Genomic DNA, 23,970 nt, shown 5'->3' on the forward strand with positions numbered 1-23,970 from the left:
TGGAAGTTGTTTCACTCGCAGAATTTGCTTCTCGAGCTTAAGGTGTCTCATATCTTCCTTAATAGTATTACATCTCCATTTTCGTTGATATACTGTGCAAAGACGACATAAGCGTCTTGTCAATCCTTTAGAACAAATACGGCATTTGAAAGTCCTTATACGTCCGTGAGCTCTCCCAAATGTATCCAAACCCATGTTTCTATAACTCCGCATGAAAACGTGGCCAGTGTCATGCATCTTTTGGAGGACATGAGCAGAAATGAAAACCTGATCATTACACTCCCTCCGGGTTATTCTGGTGCGATACTCAATGCTTGTGTAATGATTCCGTGTCTATTTTCATGTCTAACACGACTGTTTTGTCTGGTGAATCCTTTGTGACATATTTGGCATTGGTATGGTTTAATGCCACCGTGAGATCTTTCATGTCTCTTTAAATCACCTGTCCGCTTGAAGAACCTACCGCAAAATGTACAGTTGCTATGGCGTTGTCCTTTGTCCTGCTGAAGGGTGGACTTCCCTGGTCTCTCATATCCCCGCAAAGTTGCAAGATCTGTGGTAAATATAATAAAATTGTAAAAAAGTTGAGATAAAGTTGAGATTTGGTGTTTGCGAATTGCCAAAATGGATGGTTGGCGTCTACATCGAAAAGTAACATGAAACACTGACTGAGTCAAAACCGATAAAAATTAATTAAGTACATATCACAGGCATTACTGAATTTAAATTAAAACAAATGGACTACATGAAGAGATGATTGCTGGGGTAATCTTGATCCGCTGAGCCGAAAATGTGAGGGTACTGTAGGTCATTAGTTCCACTGACCTAACTATTTAATCTTTACAAACAATTTTACCGTCATAAGGGGAGAAAGCAGAGAGGGGCATAGGCCCTACATTCGACCCCCTTTTGTGAGGTGGGGAGTGGGGTGGGGTGTGGAATCAACATTGGCAAATAAACAGGACATAGCCAAAAGCAGTTCCAAGCTTCTCGTATAATTTTTACATTTTCTTACGCACCGGTTTTGGTGAGTTATGTTTCTACTCGTTCCACAATCATTTTTTTCCAGCTCAGGCCTCCAAACCCGAGCAACCATGAATCCATTGTTGGTCACCCTTACGTTATCCTCTATTAACGAGAACACCAGAAATGTCTGAAAATAGTTTTGAGTGACAAACCTCCAAGGAAGTTCTTGTAAACAAACCAGCTAAGGCGGTGTCAGCCAGCGTTATGTGGTGTTGAGATCGTTGTTCTTATGGTGACAACCAACTGAAGCTTTAATATAATTATAAGTGTAACACTGTGGTTCAAAACGATTCTGCCACCTTATTGTGTCACATTTTGTTCAAGAGATACAAGAACAGAAATGTATGATGATTAATTTGTATATACTTACCTAAGATAAACACATTCAGGATTCATGTTAAGTTACAAAATGGAGGTAAGTGCCTCATAACTAGAAGTTGTCTGATTGTTATATCCATTTAATATGTGCAGATCCCTGTGATTTTTTTTTTAATTTACAAAGGTTCAAGTGTTATATGAACGCAAGTACAACCTGAGTACACATAGGTTTATCTGAAAATACGCCACATCATTTAGATAGTGTACCGATTCGGTGAGTTCATTAGACGTCTCAGACTGCTTTGTTTGACCCTGCTTGAGACTGCTCTGTTTAACCCTGCTTCTCCTTGTAACAACATAAGAAATTCAAGGGTCTCTCAGAGGATAAATATCAGAGAGAGAGTGACTGCTTAGATGTGTTGTACTTTATAAACCATGATGTCACGTTGCACCTCCGAATTTCGTTTAGATCAGTAACGGACATAAGGAAAAACAGCACTACAACATATATATTTTAATATCGTATATTTATTTCTCTTCATAGCACACTCAACATATATACTCGACTCTCTTTCTTAATCCTCGCATTATTACAATTCACAAAGTATAAGTATTCATGCAGCTTGTGCAATGACAATAATACATCACAATTCCTGCTTTTACAACAACAGTCTTATGGTCATTTTGCCATCAACTTTGCCAAAACCATCCAAGTATTACTGAAAATATAAAAAAAATAAGCATTTTTATCATACTATTAGACAATCTCAAACAGTTTTTCAATAAAGGAAGGTCAATGAGTCAGTTATTAATGAGTTTACTTGTAAATTAAAAACTTAAAAAAAAATCGTATTTGTATTCATCAATTTGTCATCATATTAAACTTTTACTGATTTATGATTATTATGATAATTATTGAAGATGAAACCGAAAACCAACGAGGCTAATCAAGTTATATTGTAATTGTATTTTAGTCTCGGGAGGTTTTAGTTTCGTATTCTATTGTTTTTTTCTTACAAACTATCGTGTGGAAGTGGTATTCAATGTTCAACCTGATGCATGTAGGATAAAGCTCATTCTTTTAAAGAATAGGGCATCACAATTTCCATACATGCCTTTTATTCAGGACGCCTGAAAAGAATCAGTAACTACTTCATTATAAAGACTAGATCTAGAACCCTGTTATTGCTTTAATATATATATATGTATGTTGCTGTGTGATGAGATATTGTAATCAGTTGGCTGTTGCAGCCTATGAGTACCCTATCGGTAATCATTAACAACGGAAATGTATCGCTTGGAAAATTTACGGGATACTAGGGAGGTCCGTCATATGGTCATATAGGAATAGTTGGTGGGTTTATTTTGCAAGTAGTTGCAAGACATTCCTGAGACAAGCAAGCCAGCTTTGTTTCACACTTAAAATAAAATGTCAAGCTTCTTTGCCATAGTTTCACAATCCTTATGTCAACCGAAACAAAAAAGAAAATACAACAGAAGAACAGCGTTTTCATGGATATTCACAACAAAATCAGCTTTTGTGTCATCATGTAAGGTACTTGAAGAATGCCCATAATCATTTTATTTTAACAGGCAGTTGCCTTGACGAGCACCAAGGGACGTAGAATTGTAAATCACAAGGATTCGTCCATGTTCTCTTGTTAAAGAGTGGATAATATCACTTGTAAATCAACGAGAATATCTCTAAAGTGGTTAATACATCATGACGGTGGTGGATGATGATTGTATCGAGTAGAGTAACTGGCAGTTTTTCTCGGAGTATTCGATGTAGGGGAGGAGATTGACGATGGCTATGCCGCAATAATTTTGCACAGCGATGTTTTCATGCTTGCGTGGTGCTGTCACGGGCGACTGCAAATTCAAGGCCATTTGGACATTGGTCGTCCGACAACAGGCACCGCCAAATCTCAAACCTGTGTCGTTGTCTCCCAATCATGATTAATTACTGGCACATTTTGTCACAAATGCCCTGTACAGTTCGGCTCATAGAGTGGTTGTCAATGAGATTTTCATCAGTTACAGAGGAAGAACAACGTCAAGACCTACATCATCCACACCGTCGTCACGTTTCTTCGACTACGGCAGAATGTGAATTTTGAAGATGTAACGCAAGTGTTGCTGGGTTTGTGAAGCAGGCGTCACAAAATGAGCATTCAGCTAAGACATCTTGGTCAGGTCTGGAGTTATGGGTCCTTTCATGCATTCGGCAATGATCGGCACGGGTGAACCGTTTAGAGCACATAAAGCACTTGTACTGTTTGATCCCAATGTGGATTCGTTCGTGTCTCTTACATACTCCAGACTGGCTAAATACTTTGTTGCAGAACTTGCATGTTCGTTTGTTTGTCCCGCCCCGAGTAGAAGAGGTCTTTTGAATAGGTCGTTGCTGTAAGCATCTGCGGAGTATGCCACCCTCATCTAAACAAAAAGACAAAAAAACAAAAACGAGTGTGTAATTTAAGGGAATCAAATATAAAGTTCACTGAGAGTAGTTTTTTGTTGTTGTAAGTCTCACGGAACGGAACATATAGAAATTAAACAGCGAGTACGTTATTAGAGCAGTCAACGTTGCATGATCATCACCTAGTCCTGGCTGATGAATTCAGTTACATTAATTGTATTAACGTTTAAAAAAAAACGTTTTAAAAGTTTTCAGAAGATTGAATGACCTTCCGTAGGAAATACAGCCTTTCAGTCACTCGCGATACCAAATCAACAATTCACTTGTAAGTTATAAATTTGATAGTTGAAAAAAGTTTGAAATAGTTTTGATTGGCAAGCATAGAGTTTCGAATTAATAAACGAAGCTACATTGAAACCGGCCAATGAGAATGTAGTTTGGGTTGAGGGAGGAGGGGATGTGGAGGTACACGTTTTCATACTTGGCCCTTAATCATTTGGAAATGTCAACGACATAGGCACATTACCTGTCAAAGGTATGATTCAATTCATGAAGAGAATTGGTCAAGTTGAACTTAAAACACAAGGAATATGGATTTTACAGACCATGCAGCCGCCATTTTTGCTACCCTGTTACGCTTAAGTTAAAGTGTCATATACTGTGTGAGTATGGTGAACTGTGGGGCACTGTCAATATTATTTGTTAAGTTTAATTAGGAAGATGTCAGAGGAGAATTGTTTGAGTTAACTGCAAAAAACAAACAATTGATAGGCTATCTAGACCCAAATTCGTCCTATGGGCTTCACACTATAAATACAAGTATGTCTGGAAGAACTTGCCCCGTCAATTCCAATGCATATGTGTACAAAAACAATGCAAATTAAGATACAAAATCTTCGGGAGAATATGAGAAAGATGGAAAAAAGATCGATTTTATATTGCTTCAAGTTTTATTGAAATAAATATCATTTTCCACGGTGAAACATTTGACCTCTGTACATAACTGTAAAAAGAGAAATAATTTCAATAATATAAAGTAATAAAAAGTTAATTTATGACTAGCGATGACATACGGGTTCCGGGTTCCCGATATGGCTCCCAAAGCTACAGCTCACACAATGGTCCCCGGTTCCCAATGTGGCTTCCAAAGCCAAAGCTATTACACAATGGTCCTAGGTTCTCGATGTGGCTCCCAAAGCCACAGCTAACACAATGGTATCAAGTTCCCGATGTGGCTCCCAAAGCTACAGCTTACAAGTCCAGTATTACATAACAAATCCTCATTAAAGCAGTTAGATGAGTGTACGATGTAAACATCGCTCATAGAGCTAATACAACGTTACAAAAGGAGTTGAAAAGTTTTGAAAAGAAACAAACCTTATGTCCAATACAGTATGCTTAAACCATTCTCACAGAAGACACAGCTATCATTGTCTATATCAGGGTTGCCAGTTTTTTTGTGACGCAACCGGCCAAATTTGGCGAAAAACAAACAAAACAATTTGCTGTTATTATATGAAAATAGACCCTGCATAAGGAGTGAAATAAGGTAAAAAAAATCCAATGTTTTTACCGACGCTTGCGCCTAGATATATCTTGAGTCGGCCAACGAAATTTGAAAATCACCAAATTTGTCATATTTAGTGTTTAAAAGGCCACACTGGCAACCCTGGCCTATATAATTTACATGTTGAAACTTGCACTGTAGTAACAGAAAGTAAGCAATCAATACTTAACTCACTCCAGCCACATGTACAGTGATTCAGGTGGTAATAAGCATTACCAGCCAACTACAATAAGAATTTTCCATTTGAATGCATTATGCAATTTTAAGTATGGCGGACCCTAAACTTTTTTAATTCCTGGATCCGGCCATGAAATTGAAATTCACTTGGCACTTCATTGAAAAGATTCTCTACACCAGCGAATTTATGTCAGTTCGAAAGGTGTATAGATGCATGCAGTCAGTATTAATTCTACATTGGAAAATGGCCTGGAGAAAGTTGAGAGCCACATTTTAACATCAAAGAAAATTGGGATCAACTATCAATGAACCCGACACAGGTTTGAGATGTGGGAGGACGGGGAGAGGCAGGAGTCAGAAAAATGGTATTGAAACTGCCACCTTTGGAGCTATACCTCGCGAAAAATCATTGCTGTGAAAATTATTGAGGGCCACTCTGAAAGGAGCAAAACAACAAGGTAATATGTTCTCTTTCATGTTTTCTTCAGAACATATTCGCCTTAGATCGGAAGCTATGAATATTCATATGTTGAAATACGTCTCATCTCTTTTCACCATGTACTTGTTCTAAATGGTGCAGAAGAAAGTCCAAAGCCTCGAACGACATGTGGCAATACACACAGGTGATCGGGCGATTTCTGCGAAGGTGTGTCTTTTCGTGAGCTTTGAGATGGTCCGATCGGTAAAATTTCCTGGAGCAACCTTTACAATGGAAAGGGGTGATCCCCGAATGAACCCGTTCGTGTCGCTTCCGATCACCTGCGAGCTTATATGTCTTATCACAGAACCGACACCTCTTACGGTCGTCGTCCGGTCCTCCTGTAAAGTCTCTCTCCCGGAATCGTGAGGTAGCTCGATCTAGCCCTGATTGAGAAAAGAGAGGTGTGAGGCGGTCACTATCTTTGTCTTATGTGTATGCAAATAAACAGAATGGCGTTCCAAAACAGGTTACTATTTAACGCACTCACTTTATAAGAGAACCATGAGCAAGACAAGAAAATCATGACGTCATGGTCTTTACCGAAGTAAAACTGCGGTCATCGTATCATTCGACATGGTCTTTACCGAAGTAAAACTGCGGTCATCGTATCATTCGACATGGTCTTTACCGAAGTAAAACTGCGGTCATCGTATCATTCGACATGGTCTTTACCGAAGTAAAACTGCGGTCATCGTATCATTCGACATGGTCTTTACCGAAGTAAAACTGCGGTCATCGATCGTATCATTCGTGTTTGGTACGTGTCACGTGAAGGATCTCAGTAAAACGCGCATTTTCAGAGCAGACTGATTGAGAAGGGGCAAAAATGTGTGAATATCAAAGACAGTATCACAATCCATTTATCTGAAACAATGGTTTTACTTCCCTTGCCATTCGCACAAACAAATATTCCTTACACTTAACAATGGAGCTGCTACGTGGTCCAAGTAGCAGCTTCCAGGTTAAAAACAATATTGTACAATAACTCGACGTCGAAGTTCCTTCGCCATGAGCCTAAAAGTTTGTGAATCGCTGCACTTACTGATATACAAACTAAAACACTAAAACAAAAATTCCTTCGTCCTCAACGTTTCAAGTTTGCATCAAACTTTTGCATTGAAAGTGCTGAAATGCTAATGCCGAAAAATGCTGAACTGCTAATTAACAAATCGCTAAGAGAGAGGCGTTTGGTCTTCCGTGTAAATATGGGACTTCCATGGGCGCGGGAAATGGGTCTTCTCGTGGAGTTTGAGATGATCCGAGCGGTAAAAACTCTTAGTACAGTATCGACACTGGTAAGACCGAATCCCAAGATGTATGAGCTCGTGCCTCTTACGGGCAGCCGGTACGCTGAATTTACGGTTGCAAAAATTGCATTCGGTTCTGGTTTTATCTTCGACAGATTGAGAAGCTTTTCCCGTCATCTGGAAGGCCCCTGACGGGAAAAGAAGAGATGACGTCATAAAACGGTGGAGACTGCGATCGGTTTGGTAAATAAATATGAGATGATAAAACGAAACAACCACAAGAGATAAAAGTGATTAGGGATAGGCTCCAAAGTGGTTCTACAAATTGACCAAATGAGCAGACATGGAGGGCATTTGTGATGTCATTGTTTCAAAAGCGGATAGTAAATGCAACGAAAGGAACTAGCCAACTGTTGTTTGGTGTTTCGTTTCTTTAAAATCAATTTGATTCATCAGCGCCCCAGATACTGTAGAAGGGGAGTAGAGGGGGGGGGGGGGCAAGAACGACGACCCCAAATAACTTCCACATCAATGATTTTCGTACGATTATCGTGCTGACAACACTGACAATTTTATCAGAGACTCTTTCGCCTGTATCAAGGTCCAAGCTGTTCATTGAACAATACATAAAGGAAGAACTTGCATTCTTATAGAGAATACTGTAAACAGGAAATACAACAGAAGTGTAAGAACATCAGCAATGCTCCTTTATTTGTAGTAGAGGGAACATATATAAGACCACAACTACAATAACACCATATGTTAAGGGGGTGAAGGGGAGGGGGTGAGGAAAAGTGCAAGCTGCTTGGGATCAATTAGTCATTCCTGAACAACAACAAACCATTGTTAAAACTTTAATACAATCCCATTGACTAGCGCAGCTACAGCAAATGACAATAGTAAATCAAAGGTTGATATTCAGCAACTTAGTGAGGGCTTGCATATCTATATAAATCAACAATTTAAATCATTATTTCAAAGCATGTACAAGTAAATGTTTATTTCAACGTCAATTGAGTTCCTCAACAATGGCCAATTGTTAAGACTAATTGTACCAAAAGTGAGAGAGATCATGGTGTTATCGGAGGAGGGTAGGGCTGGGGGGGGGGGAGGGGGTAGTACAAAATGCTTCCAAAGCATGGCACAGACAAGTAAAGCCTGAACAACAGCAAACCATAGTTGGCAAACTTTAAACATATTCTCTAAACTTTATCTTAATTTGTAGTAGTTTCATTGAATTCAAAAGAAGCCGGCCTTTTCTCTGTATAGAGACCCCACTCTATCTACTATACATGTTTATTATCGGGCCGTAACGAAACCAAAATTGTCTGAAAAATCCTTAATTGCCACATTTTAGATGACAGTATTTCATGAGACACTGCAGACACTTTTGTTGTCAGCAATGAAAAAAATTAGTAAAGTCATGAGAGCTGTTTGAATGCACGAAAATTTAATATAACTTAAATTACAACTTTTACAAAATATATAAAGAATGCGTCTTTCAGATCTGCAAACTTGAAATTAAAAATGTCCAGAAGTCTATAATCTTGTTAATATCCTCACTACCTCAAACAGACATGAAATGGAAGAGTCAATTCCTTCAACAATTATATATATATGGTTACATTCACTTTACCCAAAATGAGAAATAAAAAGGGTAAAAAATACATTTTGATAAAAGTCAGAAAAAATCTTAACTGTGTTACAAAATGTTCTGTGAAATTTAGGTCCTTAAACAAATCAGAGAAGGTCCTTGAATAAACCAGAGACATTCCCATCATCAGTTAGCATACAACTGATCTGGTGAACTATTTTCAATAATTGTGATGCCTAAGTTACTGGCAGATTTGAGCTTAATGAAATATTCACAATATTACTAGAACAACTGTATTTGCATACAAATACGTCATTGTAGTGCGATGTGAAGGTAAAAGTTAGTTAGTTGTTGATATTTAATGGAGGGGTCTTTGTTATTGCAATCCTTTCAAAGTTATTTGGGTCACGAATAAGCCAGTTCGATGTTTGGTCCTTTAACGTAGACCAAAGCTAGGCTATAAATGTGTTATGTTTATAAACAGTACACTAGCTAGCATCACGCCTGCAATATAAATGAAGAAATCATGACTAAAACAATAGCAGATTTACAGGACAACCAAGCTCATTAATGGTTGTCGACACGAATCACGCATGTTTCGGACGTGACAGAGAATACCCAGAATCATGGACACCGATTGGTCAAATTGAACAACATATTAACATTACTGCATCCTCGCCTACAGTAGTTAGCAAAGTTTTACGAACATAAGGCGGTTTACATCGAAGGCCTACTGCACGATTAATCTAACGAATACAGTGTTAGTCTAGTATATATCATTGCACAAATGTTACACTCTCTGGTCTATTAAAAATTCCTTGGTCGATTTCCTGGCCCTGGTTTCTCATCATCCAAAACACGTAATATACGCCATACACGGCCAACCAAATACGTACGGCGAAGCTAGCTGTGGAAACTAACTATCACTGTATAGTATACAATGCCATGCCAAATAACACCGAGTCGCTGCAGAGTAATATGATTAACAGTTGCCTCTTTTGATTAGGCTTGTCACCTTGAATTTGATCAAATGTTATCTATCTTGTTTATGAGAATGTTGTACCATAGTGTTGAATAAGGCTTTCTGTTTTGGAGTAGTACGTTTCTCAAAGAGATATGTTTTTCTTTACGTGCACAGAGTCAACAGGTATCCGCCACAGATTTTGGTGCGTAGCGAACCTGTGAAATTGAAAATACCTTCATAGTGTAAACAAAGCTCCATTGGAAAACATTCAGCCAAGCAGATGATAGAACAGGGCTGGAATGAATGCCAATATTGTTGCGCGCAAGCGCACTACAATAAATATGCGACATGCAATTTATATAAGACACAGCACAGTAGGACTGGACCCATCTGTACCCTGGCTAATCCAAATATACCAAATGTATTTCAATGACAGAATTGTTCATCCACTGTGCATACTTGTCACTATAAAGAGCCTCCTCATGTATCATCAAGATGCTGTAGAAGTCTGTTTATGTGTCAAGACGGTCACCCATGTACCTGAAATTTTACTAGAGCAAGATATAACAGTCTTCTAAAAGTAGCATATAAAAAGATATTTAATGCCATGGCAGCAGCAGAGGGATAAAGTGGAATGCGTGTACAGTAACTGCTTCTAAGATTTTACCTGCAAACATATCTACTTGAAGCAATATCAGAGTAAATACTACATGGTAGCAGCAGTGGGCTAAAGTTCAATGTACAGTAACTGCTTCTAAGGTTTTACCTGCAAACATATCTACTTGAAGCAACAACAGCATAAATACTATATGGTAGCAGCAGTGGGATACAGTGAAATGTACAGTAACTGCTTTTAAGATTTTACCTGCAAACATATCTACTTGAAGCAACAACAGAGTAAATACTATATATGGTAGCAGCAGTGGGATAAAGTGATCCTCATACAATGACTGTCACCTTTATATACCTGATATTTGTATTATCAGACATTGAGAGTATAACTACACATATACATCATATTTTGGTAATTTTATGATATATACCAGATTAGCCTAAAGTCCCCAGTGTGTTTAAACATCACTGCACCACATACTGCAACACATCTGATAGTCCATTCTTACATTAGGCAGGTGAAATTACAGATCTCATTTTAAAGAATAGTTAAACATGGCATGCCGCAAGCAGTGGGACTATAAAGCCATACACACAGCATCTATTTTTCTTGTGACTGATATATCAGATTGCTCAAAGGAGCAACATGGTGGCAGCAGTGGGACTAAGGCAAAAGGTACAGAAGCTGAATGTACACAAGGTATCTTGGAATAACACGAGGGCAGACATTCAAGTCACCTAATCAATAGTGACTTCTGCTTAATACAGTTTCCTTTCTTTCATTCATTAGGCATTTGTTAAATTGTGTGATATGATGGGTTCATTCGACATAACGAAAAATATATCAAAACTTTGTTAAACAGAACAAAGGGTAAAACCTTTTTCTAAAAGTAAATGATGAGAAACCAGAAAGCCAATTGGCTTTGTGATTCCTTGCCATAAAATTTGCTCAAAATTGGCTCAAGAATTTAGTGAGAACCAGAAAAGATTTGTAGAAATTCCTTGTGGGCATCAACCATGTCAGTCACTCATAAAAATTTTACAGTAAAGAATTTTAAGCCATATCCCTTTAAATAATTGTTCAGAGTTACATCACATTGTTTATATACTGTGAAGTATTTTTAAGAAAATGGCCCTGTTTTCCGCCATTTGAGACCCCTTGAGCCAGTTTGCTCCATTTGAGATAACTTGTTGACCCCTTGAAACTCAGAGGGAGAAACTCATATAGAAGGTTTAAGTGCACATTTACAGCAAGAGAATTCTGAAGCAGATTTGATTACCTGCATGCCAGGTATGTTTCATGGAACCCCTATAGAGCCCCATCACAGAACTAAACTGAACTGAATTTGACCAAACTATAGGCTTCTTGCACTCAATAAGACAGATCAACATACCAAGTATGAAGTTAATCCACTATTAACTTCTTGAGTTACCGTGTTTACAAGCAAGTGTCACATACACATACACACGCACACACCATCACCATCGCATAGATTCCTTTTGCCTCCAGCAAGGAATCAATAAAAGCCACAAACCAAAATCCAATTATAACCAAGTAAAATTGTTCTAAAGTAGGAAGTATATTAAACTATATTAGAGAAGAAAATCCTAGGTGATAGATAATACAGAAATTCAGTTCTGCATAAATTGAGTAAAGTTGATGAGTACTTTTATTCATAAAATTGAATCAGTTTGTGTAAGACAGTTTAAAGGTAGTCATTATAGGCCCTAAATTAAAGCATGCTATTTATACTTGCTAGATTTCAAAAAGTACTTTCCTTGAGGTCTTTACTCTCCAAATTGTTCTCAGACATGTTTAAGGAACACACAAGATGACTGAATGTCCCAGTGAGGAAAATTTCCTGGAAGGTTTTAATAAAAACAGTTTACGAATATTGACCAAAGGTGACCATATTTGAATATCTAGCATATTTGGGGCCAATACAGTATACCTTTTACTACTTGAGTAAACTTGCAGTCACATGGCAGGTCAGTTTAACGATAACTTCCAATAAGATTCAGTGTGTTTATTGTAGCTAAAAGATTTGTCACGAGGGAATGGCTATGATGAATGTCCAAACCCATTCACTTTTGAAACGTTCCTTTACTTGTGTCAAAGGTGATCTCAAGCTAAGGCACCTCTAACGATTTTAACAATTGTGGATATTACAGTTCTTGACTGTTTCAACTGTATCACACTATTTCAAATGACCTTTTACTTATCATTATAGTAAAATATATTTGTTTGTATTAATGGAATAAATTACCAAGAAAGTCTATTTTCTGGAGCAACAGACTGTATTAGATCAATAGCTCAAGGACTGCATGATTGACTTATGAATAGGATCCCAAATTTACCAACAATGTTTTAACATCCCCTCATTCCTTTCCTCTACCCACCCCCACCCCCCCCCTACCTGTGGTATCCCTACTGCTCCTTTGAACTGTCAACTTACACAGATGTTAACTAGCTTTCAGAAATGTTTATCAGTTTGTACACAGGGTTATGTTTCATGAAACACTTCTAAAAAATTTATGTCAATATTTTCTGCAATACCTTGTTAGTTACAGAGGCGGAAACCTTTCAAGCTTACAACATGGTTATATTACATACACAAATTAAGATGTTCTGTCATTATTAAAATCCCATAAGAATAAAATAAAATTACTGATGTTGAATAAAATTAGTCAAAAAACGTTCAAAGCTTTCTACTATAAGTTTCTATGACTCGTTGTGTAATGACTACATCTTGTAAGTTACATTCCACTTGAAAGTTTGGAAATGGATGAAACCACCAATGTGGAAACGATTTAAACATGCTTTGGTAGGCTTGACTCACATAGGACTTAGTGTCTTTATGTATACAGTCCATCACTGTGAATGCATTTTGGACATTAAACCATAAACCCTGTTTGCAAAAAACTCAACATTTTCTTCTCTTCTTCTGAAGTTGATGACACGCAAACCAAGATGTCTAAAATATTTCATGATTTTAATCACTTCCACATAAACTCTACTGACAGGTTGTAAAAATTTAAAAACGCTGCTCTCTCTAAATTTATGGCAACAATTTTCCGGCACGCCATGCTTTTCATGGTTTACAAGTCCTCCGTACAGACGTCAAAGTGCAGTTCTGCTTCTTCCAAGGGAGGACAAGTCAAGCAACTGCTGTTGAATGAGGACAGCATCAACCGCTATCAATCACAAGAAAATGGTGCAATAATTGGTGGTACCTTAAGAGAAGGCAATACTCTAACCGTAAACTGCCTTTGAAGAAGCCAAATTACGAAGGAGTTCTGAAGATGGTCAAGAGAGGAATGGGACGTCGTCTACAATCCCCTACCGATTTAGGTCTGATGAAACTGCCTTGATACGCACACCGCCACATGTTCCTTTAGCAGATCGCTGTTAACGAACAACGCCTTGCACTTCAGGCACTGAAACGACATTGGCTTTTCGTGAGACTTGATGTGCATGTTGCAGTTGTCGTTTCTTCCAAAGCTCTTTGAGCAATAAATGCACTGGAAGGGTTTGGTACCCAGGTGGATTTTCTCGTGTCTCCTACGGACGGCAGGATTGATGAACATCTTTCCGCACGTCTTGCAGTCCCTGTGTTTACCGCTCTCCCCTGTCGATCTTCTGTTCACTCGATTGCCGACAGTCTCTCGGATATTAACGGCAAAGTCTCCTAGAAGGAAAATTGCAAATTTGAGTGTTAGCTTCGGGAACAGTGTCTAAGAGTGCAAGATGATACAATGATGGCGACCTTTTCCGAGGTAGCAGAGGATCCCGACTTCCGTTAAGGGAAGGTTAAAATCCATTAATGAATATTCAATAGTCAGACTTAAACGTTCAAAGTTCAACACCTTTCCTTGAGAGAAAAACAAGTTTGACATAGATTTACCTTCACGGGCACTTTAATACTGCAGTAAACAGTTTGCCACATGCTCCTTCAAGAGTTCGCTGTTGACGAACAGACCTTTGCATTTCAGACATTGAAAGGACATTGGCTTTTCATGAGATTTGATGTGCATCTTACAGGTATCGTTTCGATTGAACTTTTTCGGGCAATAGATGCAATGGAACGGTTTGATGTTGAGGTGTATCATTTCATGCCTCCGTCGAACGGCGGAAGTGATGTACATTTTGCCACAATGCTTGCACTGGCGGTCTTCCGGTGTCTCGACCTTGCGTCTTCCCGGTTTGGGACCTCTCTTGAGGGCTTCGTACGGTCCTACAAGGAAAATTGCAGCAAAATGATTCATGGCTGTCGCATATTGAACAAAGGGTAGAATAAATGGTCGATGAGATGGGCCGCAAGCAAACAAAACGGTAATCATTTTCAAATGCAAATGTAGAGCTATTACGCATGTTAACGTTCCATTTGAAAAGCTTCCGTGGAAATCTTAGTCGTTTAAATATTCTTTTGAGTATCTCAAACGACCTACCCACTGTGCGGAGCGTTCCACTTCAGAGAACTACTTTGACTTTGCATTTATCTCTGTGTCGACGCAGAGTGTTGTACCAGGTAAAGCTCTCCCCGCACCGCTCGCACTTGTACAATTTCACCCCCGTGTGGGTCCGTTCGTGCCTAACACGGCCATCTTCCCTAGCGTACACTTTCTCGCAGAACGAACATTTGAAAGGTCGGTTGCCGCTGTGGACCAACTCGTGATGCATAGCCTGTCTGGCCGTGCTGAGCGTCTTGAAACAAATACGACAGTGAAACAATTGAGGGGAACCAATCTTTCTCCTGGGGACCACTGGGTTTGCATCCAGGGCCTCTGTTAAGGATTCTATAAAACAAAGAAACGGGACCATGTATCAGCAGTCATAGGAAAAAAGTGTACTTTTGGATATTTTTGCGGCAGGCCATGGAGCAATTTGCAAAGGGGGGGGGGGGCGGGGACATTAAGTGATGCTATCTATATATGTCAATTACAAGCAAGCAATGAGGTGGTCAACAAAGTTGCACTGATTATCATTTACACAATCAGTTTAGGTCATAAACAGCATTTCATCCCATCTCCTGAGACCATGACTGCCTTCAACGTGACAGATCACTAGTAATATTACTCTCCCCTACTAGCTGCAACTGACTGACCTCAGTGCTGGAAAATTTTGGCTGTACTGTATGTGTGACAACAGACGTGGACCCTTTCGGAACAATGGACCAGCCCGCCCTCACAAATATACCTGAATACTGTTTCTATAGCAATTCTTGAAGGGCTCATAACTACATTGACAGATCACTAGTAATAACTCTCCCCTACTACTAGCTGCAACTGACTGACCTCAGTGCTGGAAAGTTTTGGCTGTATGACAACAGATGTAGACCCTTTTGGAACAATGGACCAACCCGCCCTCACGAATATACCTGAATGCTGTTTCTATAGCAATTCTTGAAGGGCTCGTAATTACTTAGATGACAAAGACATAATTCTATCGATATTCTTCAAGTTTGTCACATTGGACTTTGGGGGACTGATATTCAGTTTTACCTGAAGAAGATGGATTCCCAAGTAAATAAATGGATGTCAGGTGAACGGACAAAATTCATTATGATCTACAGCCAATTAAAAAAACAAAAAAATACTGGCACGGGAAAACAAAACAGTGTGACCAATAAGAGAAGGCTTGAGGTGGCATACTCCTATTAGAGTATATCAATCCGCAGCAGGAGAACATCTTTTTTGACCTGTTATCAATCATGATCTAGTTTTTTTGTGGCTTGCATGTCGAAGAGCATGAATGGAAGTACATGTGGTGAGAAAATTGGGTCAATTTAGGCAATTTAAGACCCCTTTAGGCCTCCCAGGAGCAGCGTACCCGAAGACTGTTTACTACTGAGTGATGAGGTTTGTTTACAAGTGATCAAAACTTCTGGCTCGGATAGCAAAAAATCTACACGGTCATGATACGGAAAATTGATGGTGCCATGAAAGGCCAACTTGTCAGCTATCCGGTGATGGATAGCATATACCTAGTGAGAACTTCTACCTAGACTTAGAGACCACATTACTCTTGTGATTTAGTGTGTAAGTCAATGGGGCATTTAATGGGCATATGCGACCTTGATAGCAACTGCACTTTACCAGTCTAGGTTACTGTGTATTATCTAAAAACATGACTGAGGTGGACTAGTTGGCAGATGATTCTTCTCCTCCTGAAATTGTAAGTCATGTTCCAATTTGGATTCACTTCAGTTACTATGGTAATTTCCCCCAAAAGAAACTTGAGTTACTATGGTAATTTCCCCCAAAAGAAACTTGAAACATTTCTTCCTTCTCCAAAAACACACACTAATCTGGTCATTACTAGCCTAACCATCTAATGAATAACATTTATGGTTGACCAAAATCTTAAGTGCAAAATAGGCTATGCTAATGTACATATTTATCTGCTATAAAGGCTTGACAAGTGTTATATAAGACAGTGTTACATCACACTATTTGCTTCCAAATATATAGGGAATTCAGGCCTCAAATTTTACAATTTCAGTCACTTGCTAAGAATATCGCCAGTGAATTAAAAATCTACTAGCTAAAACAAATACCAACTTGCATTTTTGCTTGAATTAATAACAAAAGCAACATTGATTTGCACTGCCAGAAATGAACCAGTGAATGTTTTCTACAGGCAAAGGTCAAAATCCACTGGAATTCAGCGAGTAAACATCCTGAATTTCGAGGCCTGGGATTGTGTGGAGGTGTCAAAACTATCAATACATGAAAACATGAATTAGATAACAATAGTTTCATGTCCTCATGTGGCAAAAAAAAAAAAAAAAAAAAAAACGATTTTGTTGGTGGCTGAGGTTGATTGCCTTACAGCAAAATGGCTGATAATTATCTCTACCCTTAGGTAAAAACCAAATCCTCATAGCATTTTGTATCTCTAAGATATGAATTTTTCATATTTTGTGATATTTTGAAAAATGCATTGGTCAACAGCTGAAAGGACAGTGTCATCAGGGCACTTCAGCAGAAAATGTCTTTGTTTATCTTCACAAATTGTCAATCATTTATCCACAGAGGACAAGAATGTGTCTAGAGAAAAGATAAATTTTGATGAAATTCTAAGAACGAAGAACTTTGACAGCTTTTGTGCAAACATTCCAAATGTATATATCAAGGATAAATCAACAAGAAAGTATTTAACGCCAAAGTAAAGCTTTTGAAGAGCATTTGCCCGCATGACATCACTGACCCCCTACAGAGAAGATCCAACTTATTTGAATAGTATAAAGTTTAGCCTGTCAAAATAGGTATATTCAATCAAATATATCGTCCACTGTTTTGCGTACTGACGAATGTTCAAAAACTACATACATCACGGTCCAAATCGTTTCACTGATTTGCAACTGGAATTTTTATGACAAATAACACTTTAAGGGAGTCTCCTACTTTTAAGTTAAAGACAACAAATTATATTTTATTGCTGTTCTAAATTTAAAAGATGTAGAACAGTTTTAAGGGCATATAGATGTTTCATAAACATCTGTCACTACGAAAAACAAAATAATATGCACATTCGTCACAATATCTCGGGACGATATCTCGAATTAGGGTCAAGATATTGAGATGGAGTCTTCGGCTTAGAGCGTGGAATGTTCTTCTCTTCAACGTTAGTTCCCACATCATTTGTCATCAGCAATTTCTAACTAAGAGTAAGACTTTGTCATCTGTCAGTATTTCTACTAAAGTGTTCCTGCTTCATACAACAAACTACAAATAGACAACATGAAGTGTTTTAATAGTGATGAACTGTGAACTTTGACCATGTTTAATTGTTCCATTCTCTCACAGATACATGTATATTATATTTTACAAAGAAAATAACATTAATCATAAGTGCATTGACAGATGATGATGAAAGAAAAAATTGATAAAAACATTTACAAAAAGAAAGAAAGAAAAAAAGACATAAGATGCTGATTTTTCAACAAGTAATTTTACTGCCAACCTCAAAGCACTTGGCCTCATTAATCAAGACACTTAAAATGACTCAATGATCCGGCCGCTGTGTCTAGGATTACTGTAGAAGGATCAGCTTGGAAAGTACTTTGGAGAACATGAACAGAATGCTAAACTTTATGGGCAACATACCAATGACCTTTAAAGATGGGTCATCTTTGTAATATAATCATTTGGTCTAGACCAGGGTTTCTGAATTAAAAACTCCTACATGGTCCGTAGAGAAACATCGGTTGGAGCAAAGGGCCAGAGGAAGAATCCCACCACCATTAACCAAAATTGAGCAATGTCCAGGTAAGGGCCAGTACTTTAGGAACTGAGGCAATACACGATATGTACAAGATAGAGTGACTAATTTTTCTATGCAGGGTAGCCTGAAATCATTGATGCAACAAATCTTGCACATGGCCTGCCTATTGGGAACCAAACACAAAATCTTCTTTGATGAAGGGCTATATATATATATGTAATAACACAAGCTTCTTCAAAGAACTCAAGTTTATTGAGCCATCAAAAAGCTAAAATGTTATATGTCCATATGTTAGAAAAAAAAAGATTTGCAAATTACCATCACTACGAAAGAAAATAAGTATAACTGAATAAAGAAAAACAAATACAGTAAATGTTCATGCACCTGTGTCCTAATGTTGTCAAGTTTTAAGTCTAATGAAGTCTTCAATATAGTGTATGAGCAAACCTATTTATATATATATAAATATATATATATATATATATATATAAAAATAAGAAAGCCTCAAACAATTCAGAATTCAAAATTTGAGTTTTAAGTTCGCTTCCACAAATTGACCACTATCTGTGAGAAACAACCCAACCAGATCTTTCATTTTGAAAACATGCCACTGTCCTCCACATTCCTCTGAAAACATCTCTCAATCTCTCCAATTTTCTGTCACAATGAAAGCATGAATGCTAGACAGGCGCGTAGCGAGGAATTGGGAGGGGCGAAGCTCGAGGCAAATTATCTAAGCGTAGCGCCACCATGAGTTGGCGCGGAAGGTACAAGAAAATTTTGGCCGAAAATGCCTCCCATATGGCTGGAAATGGCCCTTCCCAGGCCTTGTAAGTTGCATCTAAGCATTTCCTATTTTGAAATTACTAGCGATATTATAAAAAATATAGTAAAAATATGCTCAAGAAGGGGGCGGTCGCCCCCTTCGCCCCCTCCCCTTTGGCTACGCGCCTGATGCTAGAAATAGTCACTGCAATTAACTTATTCCTGACATAAATTTCTGAACAATTCACAAAATCAACATTTGAGTTTTGTCTTCAATTAATACAACTTTTACACACAAAATTCACAATTTTAGGAGCAAAAATCTGGACTCAAAATGTTTTCCTGAAAAATTGTCACTGGCACAATATTGTCCAAACTCAATTAAAATGGATAAAATACAACTTTTTTTTTTACCATGACAGTTCAAAGTTGTCCCGAGCAAGTAGCTTTAAAGGTCTGCTGTATGAACCCCAAAAATAGCACGCTATCAGGGAAAAGTTTCTTGAGATTATGTAATCGAACTGCCTTGGTCATGAAATGACCTCTTTTTACCAACTAGTCTGCAACGCCTTGTATGAGGGTCTTTGTGTGAACGCTGTATGATTAACTACACTGTAGACATTCATGAACATATTTCCACACAGTGTTCACACAAAGAGCCTAATGGTGTTAAGAAGCTATGCAGGCTAATTAAAAAGCCTGCGGTCGAGTTACGACCGTGGCAGGTCAATTACGTAATCACAAAACTTATCCTAGCTATAGCGTGCTATAATCGGAGCCAATAAAGCAGATCTTTAAACATTTCTAGAGCTACTTCGTTGCATATGCTCCAAGAGAGAGAATGATCAATGCGGTTGAGGGATCTTATAGTCGACAAATTCTTTGTTGTGATGGGGTGAGATAGGCACAGGAACTGTCATGGTATGAAGCTACTGGATCAATGGTTCGCTTTACAAAACTGCAAAACATTCGCAGATGGTCCGCTTTTAAAAAGCAAAAAAATTGACATGTCCATACTTTGCCACTCTTACTGTTTCTTACTCACTAACTGTTGAAATCTAGCTCACTAACTGTCAAAACTTTTTTTTTTTTTTTAAGCGGTGAGGTCTTCTGGAATCTGATTTCGAAAAGGGCATTTATTTTCGTGTGCTTTTCTCGACGGTTGTCTCGCGAAATGGACGTTACAAAATTGACACGCGTAGGGTTTGTAACCGGTGTGTTTCCTCTCGTGAATGCTCAGATGGTTTCTCTGATTGAAGGCACTGTGGCAAAATTTGCAGACAAACGGTTTTTGGCCGGTGTGTATGAGCTCGTGGCGCTTGCGATGCCACGACGAACTGTAATATTTCTGACAAAATTTGCACCGATTGCCTTCGGACCGGACAGAGGATGGGCTGTCCAGCACCGTTCTACTATGACCACCTGATCCAGACCCTACGGGAGAAACAGAGAACAAGGAGCTGTATAGGAGTTTATATGTCATATAGGCACTACTGCATGACACCAGTCTCTAAAAAAAATTAAATTTTCAAGAAAGAATAAAATGACCATTTTCCGCCAATTGTCAAAAGAACTGTTCGTTGTGTTCTTGTTCAATTTGCCGGGGCTATTGTGCATCCAGAATGAATTGATGTTGGCAAAGATAAGTTAGAAAAGCCTGTGCAATATACTTAGTTTATGATTTAAAAAAACCACAGTATCATTGAATATGCAGGACCTATGACTACAGCCAACTTTTAACCCTTGACATCTTTGATGTTTGAACATTGTAGTTTGGGCGGTTGGACCACTTTTCCAGGAGAGGGTCCCTAGTTGTACAAGGGGGAAAAGGGTGGGGAAAAGGGTGGGGAGGTGTGTCGCCATATGTAGGTCAGGAATTTGTAAACAATACATGTGTTCCACATCTATAAGCGTTAAACCATCAGAGTCTTTTTCAAAGTCTCATAAGTAGACAATTTGAGGACAATCGCCCTTAATTATATACTGAAATGAATTTTACTGTACAAACAACCTAAAACTTACATTTACTGTTTGACCGAGTAGCATAAAGTCAGAGGACAAAGTTTTGATGAAAATCCAACATTGTTTCATTTACGCTCCAAGTTTAATAGCTGGCTCTGAGGACATTCATTCAGAAAACAACCTTTCACATCACAACAGTTGAGGAACTACCCCACCGAAGACCAACTTCAGTTTCTGCAAGTATGTGACTGGGCTCAAACAAAGGGTGTGAAGACTCGCGCACAAAGAAACGTCTCATGCCGGTAATCTGACCTAGTTTCGAATGAGGTGTAACAGAATTGTTAAACACCACCATCGATCCCAGAAAATACACACACAGCTTGCTACCGTCAGTAATTAGACACTAGTGTACTGTACAGTCAATACATACAGCTACAATCAATACCCACAACACAGTGTACATAGCAGCAATGGACATCTCAGGTCTAGATAAAAGATAACAAGGTATCACGTTTCATTACTGTCTGCATTTTGTAGCGACAAACAGAAAACTTCACTTGCAAGCAACGGAAAGTTCCCTTTTAGAGTGCGGCACGCGGTTTGGGGCGAGTCTTCAATGCCTTTAAGATATAGCTATGGTTCCCAAATGTTAAAGAGCTTATAAACTCTTTAAAGGCCATCATAATTGGCCCCGAATATGCTAGAAAGTCATCAACTATAAATGCTCCTCAAATATATGTTCCAACTTCAAGAGGCAATGTACTACCATCCTTCATCCTCAAATCATCAAATCCTCACTGAAGCACACAATTGTCTCAGGTTAATACTCCTCAATGTCTGCTTCAAGTTACTTGGAGATGCAGAACCAACTGGAAAGCACTTTGAAAACTTCTTGCAAAGTTAAGCATGCCCAAAGATCGGGCCAATATATTGATGATCTTTAATGATCGATAGTCAAAGATAAAGGTATCGTATATTTACCGACTAGATGACTTTTATTCACCGAATTGAAATAATACCACGGCATGTTCTATCCAGTAAATTTTTAGTCAAATGTCCATTTGCATGAAACCACTGTCTCACATTCTTTTCATTTATCTTCAAAGCATCACTAATCACTCAAGCCACTATCCTGTTGACCGGAACATTGGACGGTATCTTTCACACTTTGCGTTATTAATGTGAGTATGACCAACAAAGGGTACCACTAAATTATACATGGCTATTTAAAGATTGATGTTCTATTGGAATATCTTGAGCGTCAAAGAGAAACTTATTATTCGAGTCAAGGAAAACACAATGTACAATTCCTCTTCAATGATCATTGTCTTTACTTTACATATAATTAAGCTTTTTTATCGGTGAAAGTATTTGCCACTGATTTTACAGTCTTTCTATTCTACAGGCCGCAATGCTTTCGAGTTGGATTCGTTGCAGTATTAAGAACGCTTGAATTGGCATTTACTCTCGTGAGCATCTTTCGAGGAAGTTCGCACGAATCGAACGTTACAGAACCTGCAGGGGTATGGTTTATCTCCCGTGTGGAGTCGCTCGTGATGCTTTAATGTGTTCCGTTGGTTGAAGGATTTTTGACAGAACATGCAGGTGAACGGTTTTTGACCGGTGTGAATGCGTTCGTGGCGGTCCCGATGCCACGACGACTTGAATTCTCTGTGACAGAATTTACAATTAGTCGGCGCTGCTTTTCTTGGAGAGGACCATTCATCAAAAAGTAATTGCCGCTTAGCAGGTGATGTTTGTTCTGGAGGAGAAATAAAATGAGAGAAAGAGGGAGCTAAATATCTTGGAAACTATCCTAGTTCAAAAAAAGTATGTAACAGGTAGTGGATAGCAAAGGTAAGATGGGGTTTTTCTTGGGTCACAGTTATAGATTGGTCAGCCATTACTGTGTTTGTTTGCCAGAGTTTGACTGCAGTGTTTCGAGTGAAGAGTTAAGTTACAGAAATACAGAGCACAATGTTATCATTATACAGATCAAATAGGCACAAGTGAAAGTAAACGTAATCGGGGGGGGGGGGGGGACATTTGATATTGCCTCACACAAACTAAACATGTCTTATGTCCAGTCTCATTACAGGGTGAGGGGAGTGGGGAGAGGGATGAATGAAAGATGAATAAATATAGCAAAACGGAACCATTTTTGGGAAAGATGTTGTGTTACAACATTTGTAGTATGTATATAACTTGCATGAACAACCCTATTGCAATGAACATCTTTTGTTAGCCAGTTTGTCTCATATTACAAGTAAGGCACCTTTAAGTTCAACACTATATATATATATAGCTCACTGTTCAATGTCTTTTGTTTAAAAACAAGCCTTATAATATATTCTTGGTTGGGAATAAACATAAATGTGGCCATCACAACTTCTAACTGCAATCCAGGTGTAACTGTAGACCATGAAGGAGGGAAGGGCATGGGGAGAGGGATGGAGACAGAGATGAATTTAATTTTAGAAGAAAAAGTATAGATAGACATTGATAAAGGGACTCAGTTGTTTACATGTTTACATGTTCAGTATCAGCTGACTCATTAACTTGCTAGAACGAAGTTGAACAATCAATGCCTTTTGGGTTAATAATAATC

General features: G+C 38.4%; 1 protein-coding gene and 1 long non-coding RNA gene across 11 annotated transcripts in view; one reads left to right on the forward strand and one right to left on the reverse strand.

Annotated features, from left to right (window-relative positions):
• LOC139965640 (uncharacterized) overlaps positions 1–23,970 on the reverse strand; it is a 77,466-nt gene continuing 53,496 nt past the window's right edge. The window contains exons 9-10 of one of the 9 annotated variants that reach the window (XM_071968390.1): positions 14,314–14,643; positions 13,977–14,097 (exon numbers count right to left, since the gene is read on the reverse strand). In XM_071968390.1, the coding sequence (XP_071824491.1) occupies positions 14,327–14,643 (317 nt within the window). In that variant the 3' untranslated portion in view covers positions 13,977–14,097; positions 14,314–14,326. Of the gene's footprint in view, positions 554–2,990; positions 3,784–5,910; positions 6,375–7,148; positions 7,427–11,296; positions 14,098–14,313; positions 14,644–14,857; positions 15,206–18,166; positions 20,835–21,422; positions 23,125–23,970 lie in introns of those variants that run through there. The other 8 variants (XM_071968371.1, XR_011792369.1, XM_071968441.1 and 5 more) reach the window with 8 other exon arrangements.
• On the forward strand, positions 421–22,830 carry LOC139965823 (uncharacterized). Of its 2 annotated transcripts, XR_011792390.1 has the most exons (3): positions 427–558; positions 22,469–22,543; positions 22,768–22,830. It is a non-coding gene; the product is annotated as an uncharacterized lncRNA (long non-coding RNA). The 2 variants fall into 2 exon arrangements; XR_011792391.1 differs by lacking the exons at positions 22,469–22,543; positions 22,768–22,830 and adding an exon at positions 1,070–2,853 and having other exon boundaries at positions 421–558.

This window comes from Apostichopus japonicus, chromosome 1, assembly GCF_037975245.1.
Source record: "Apostichopus japonicus isolate 1M-3 chromosome 1, ASM3797524v1, whole genome shotgun sequence".
Lineage (NCBI taxonomy): Eukaryota > Metazoa > Echinodermata > Holothuroidea > Aspidochirotida > Stichopodidae > Apostichopus > Apostichopus japonicus.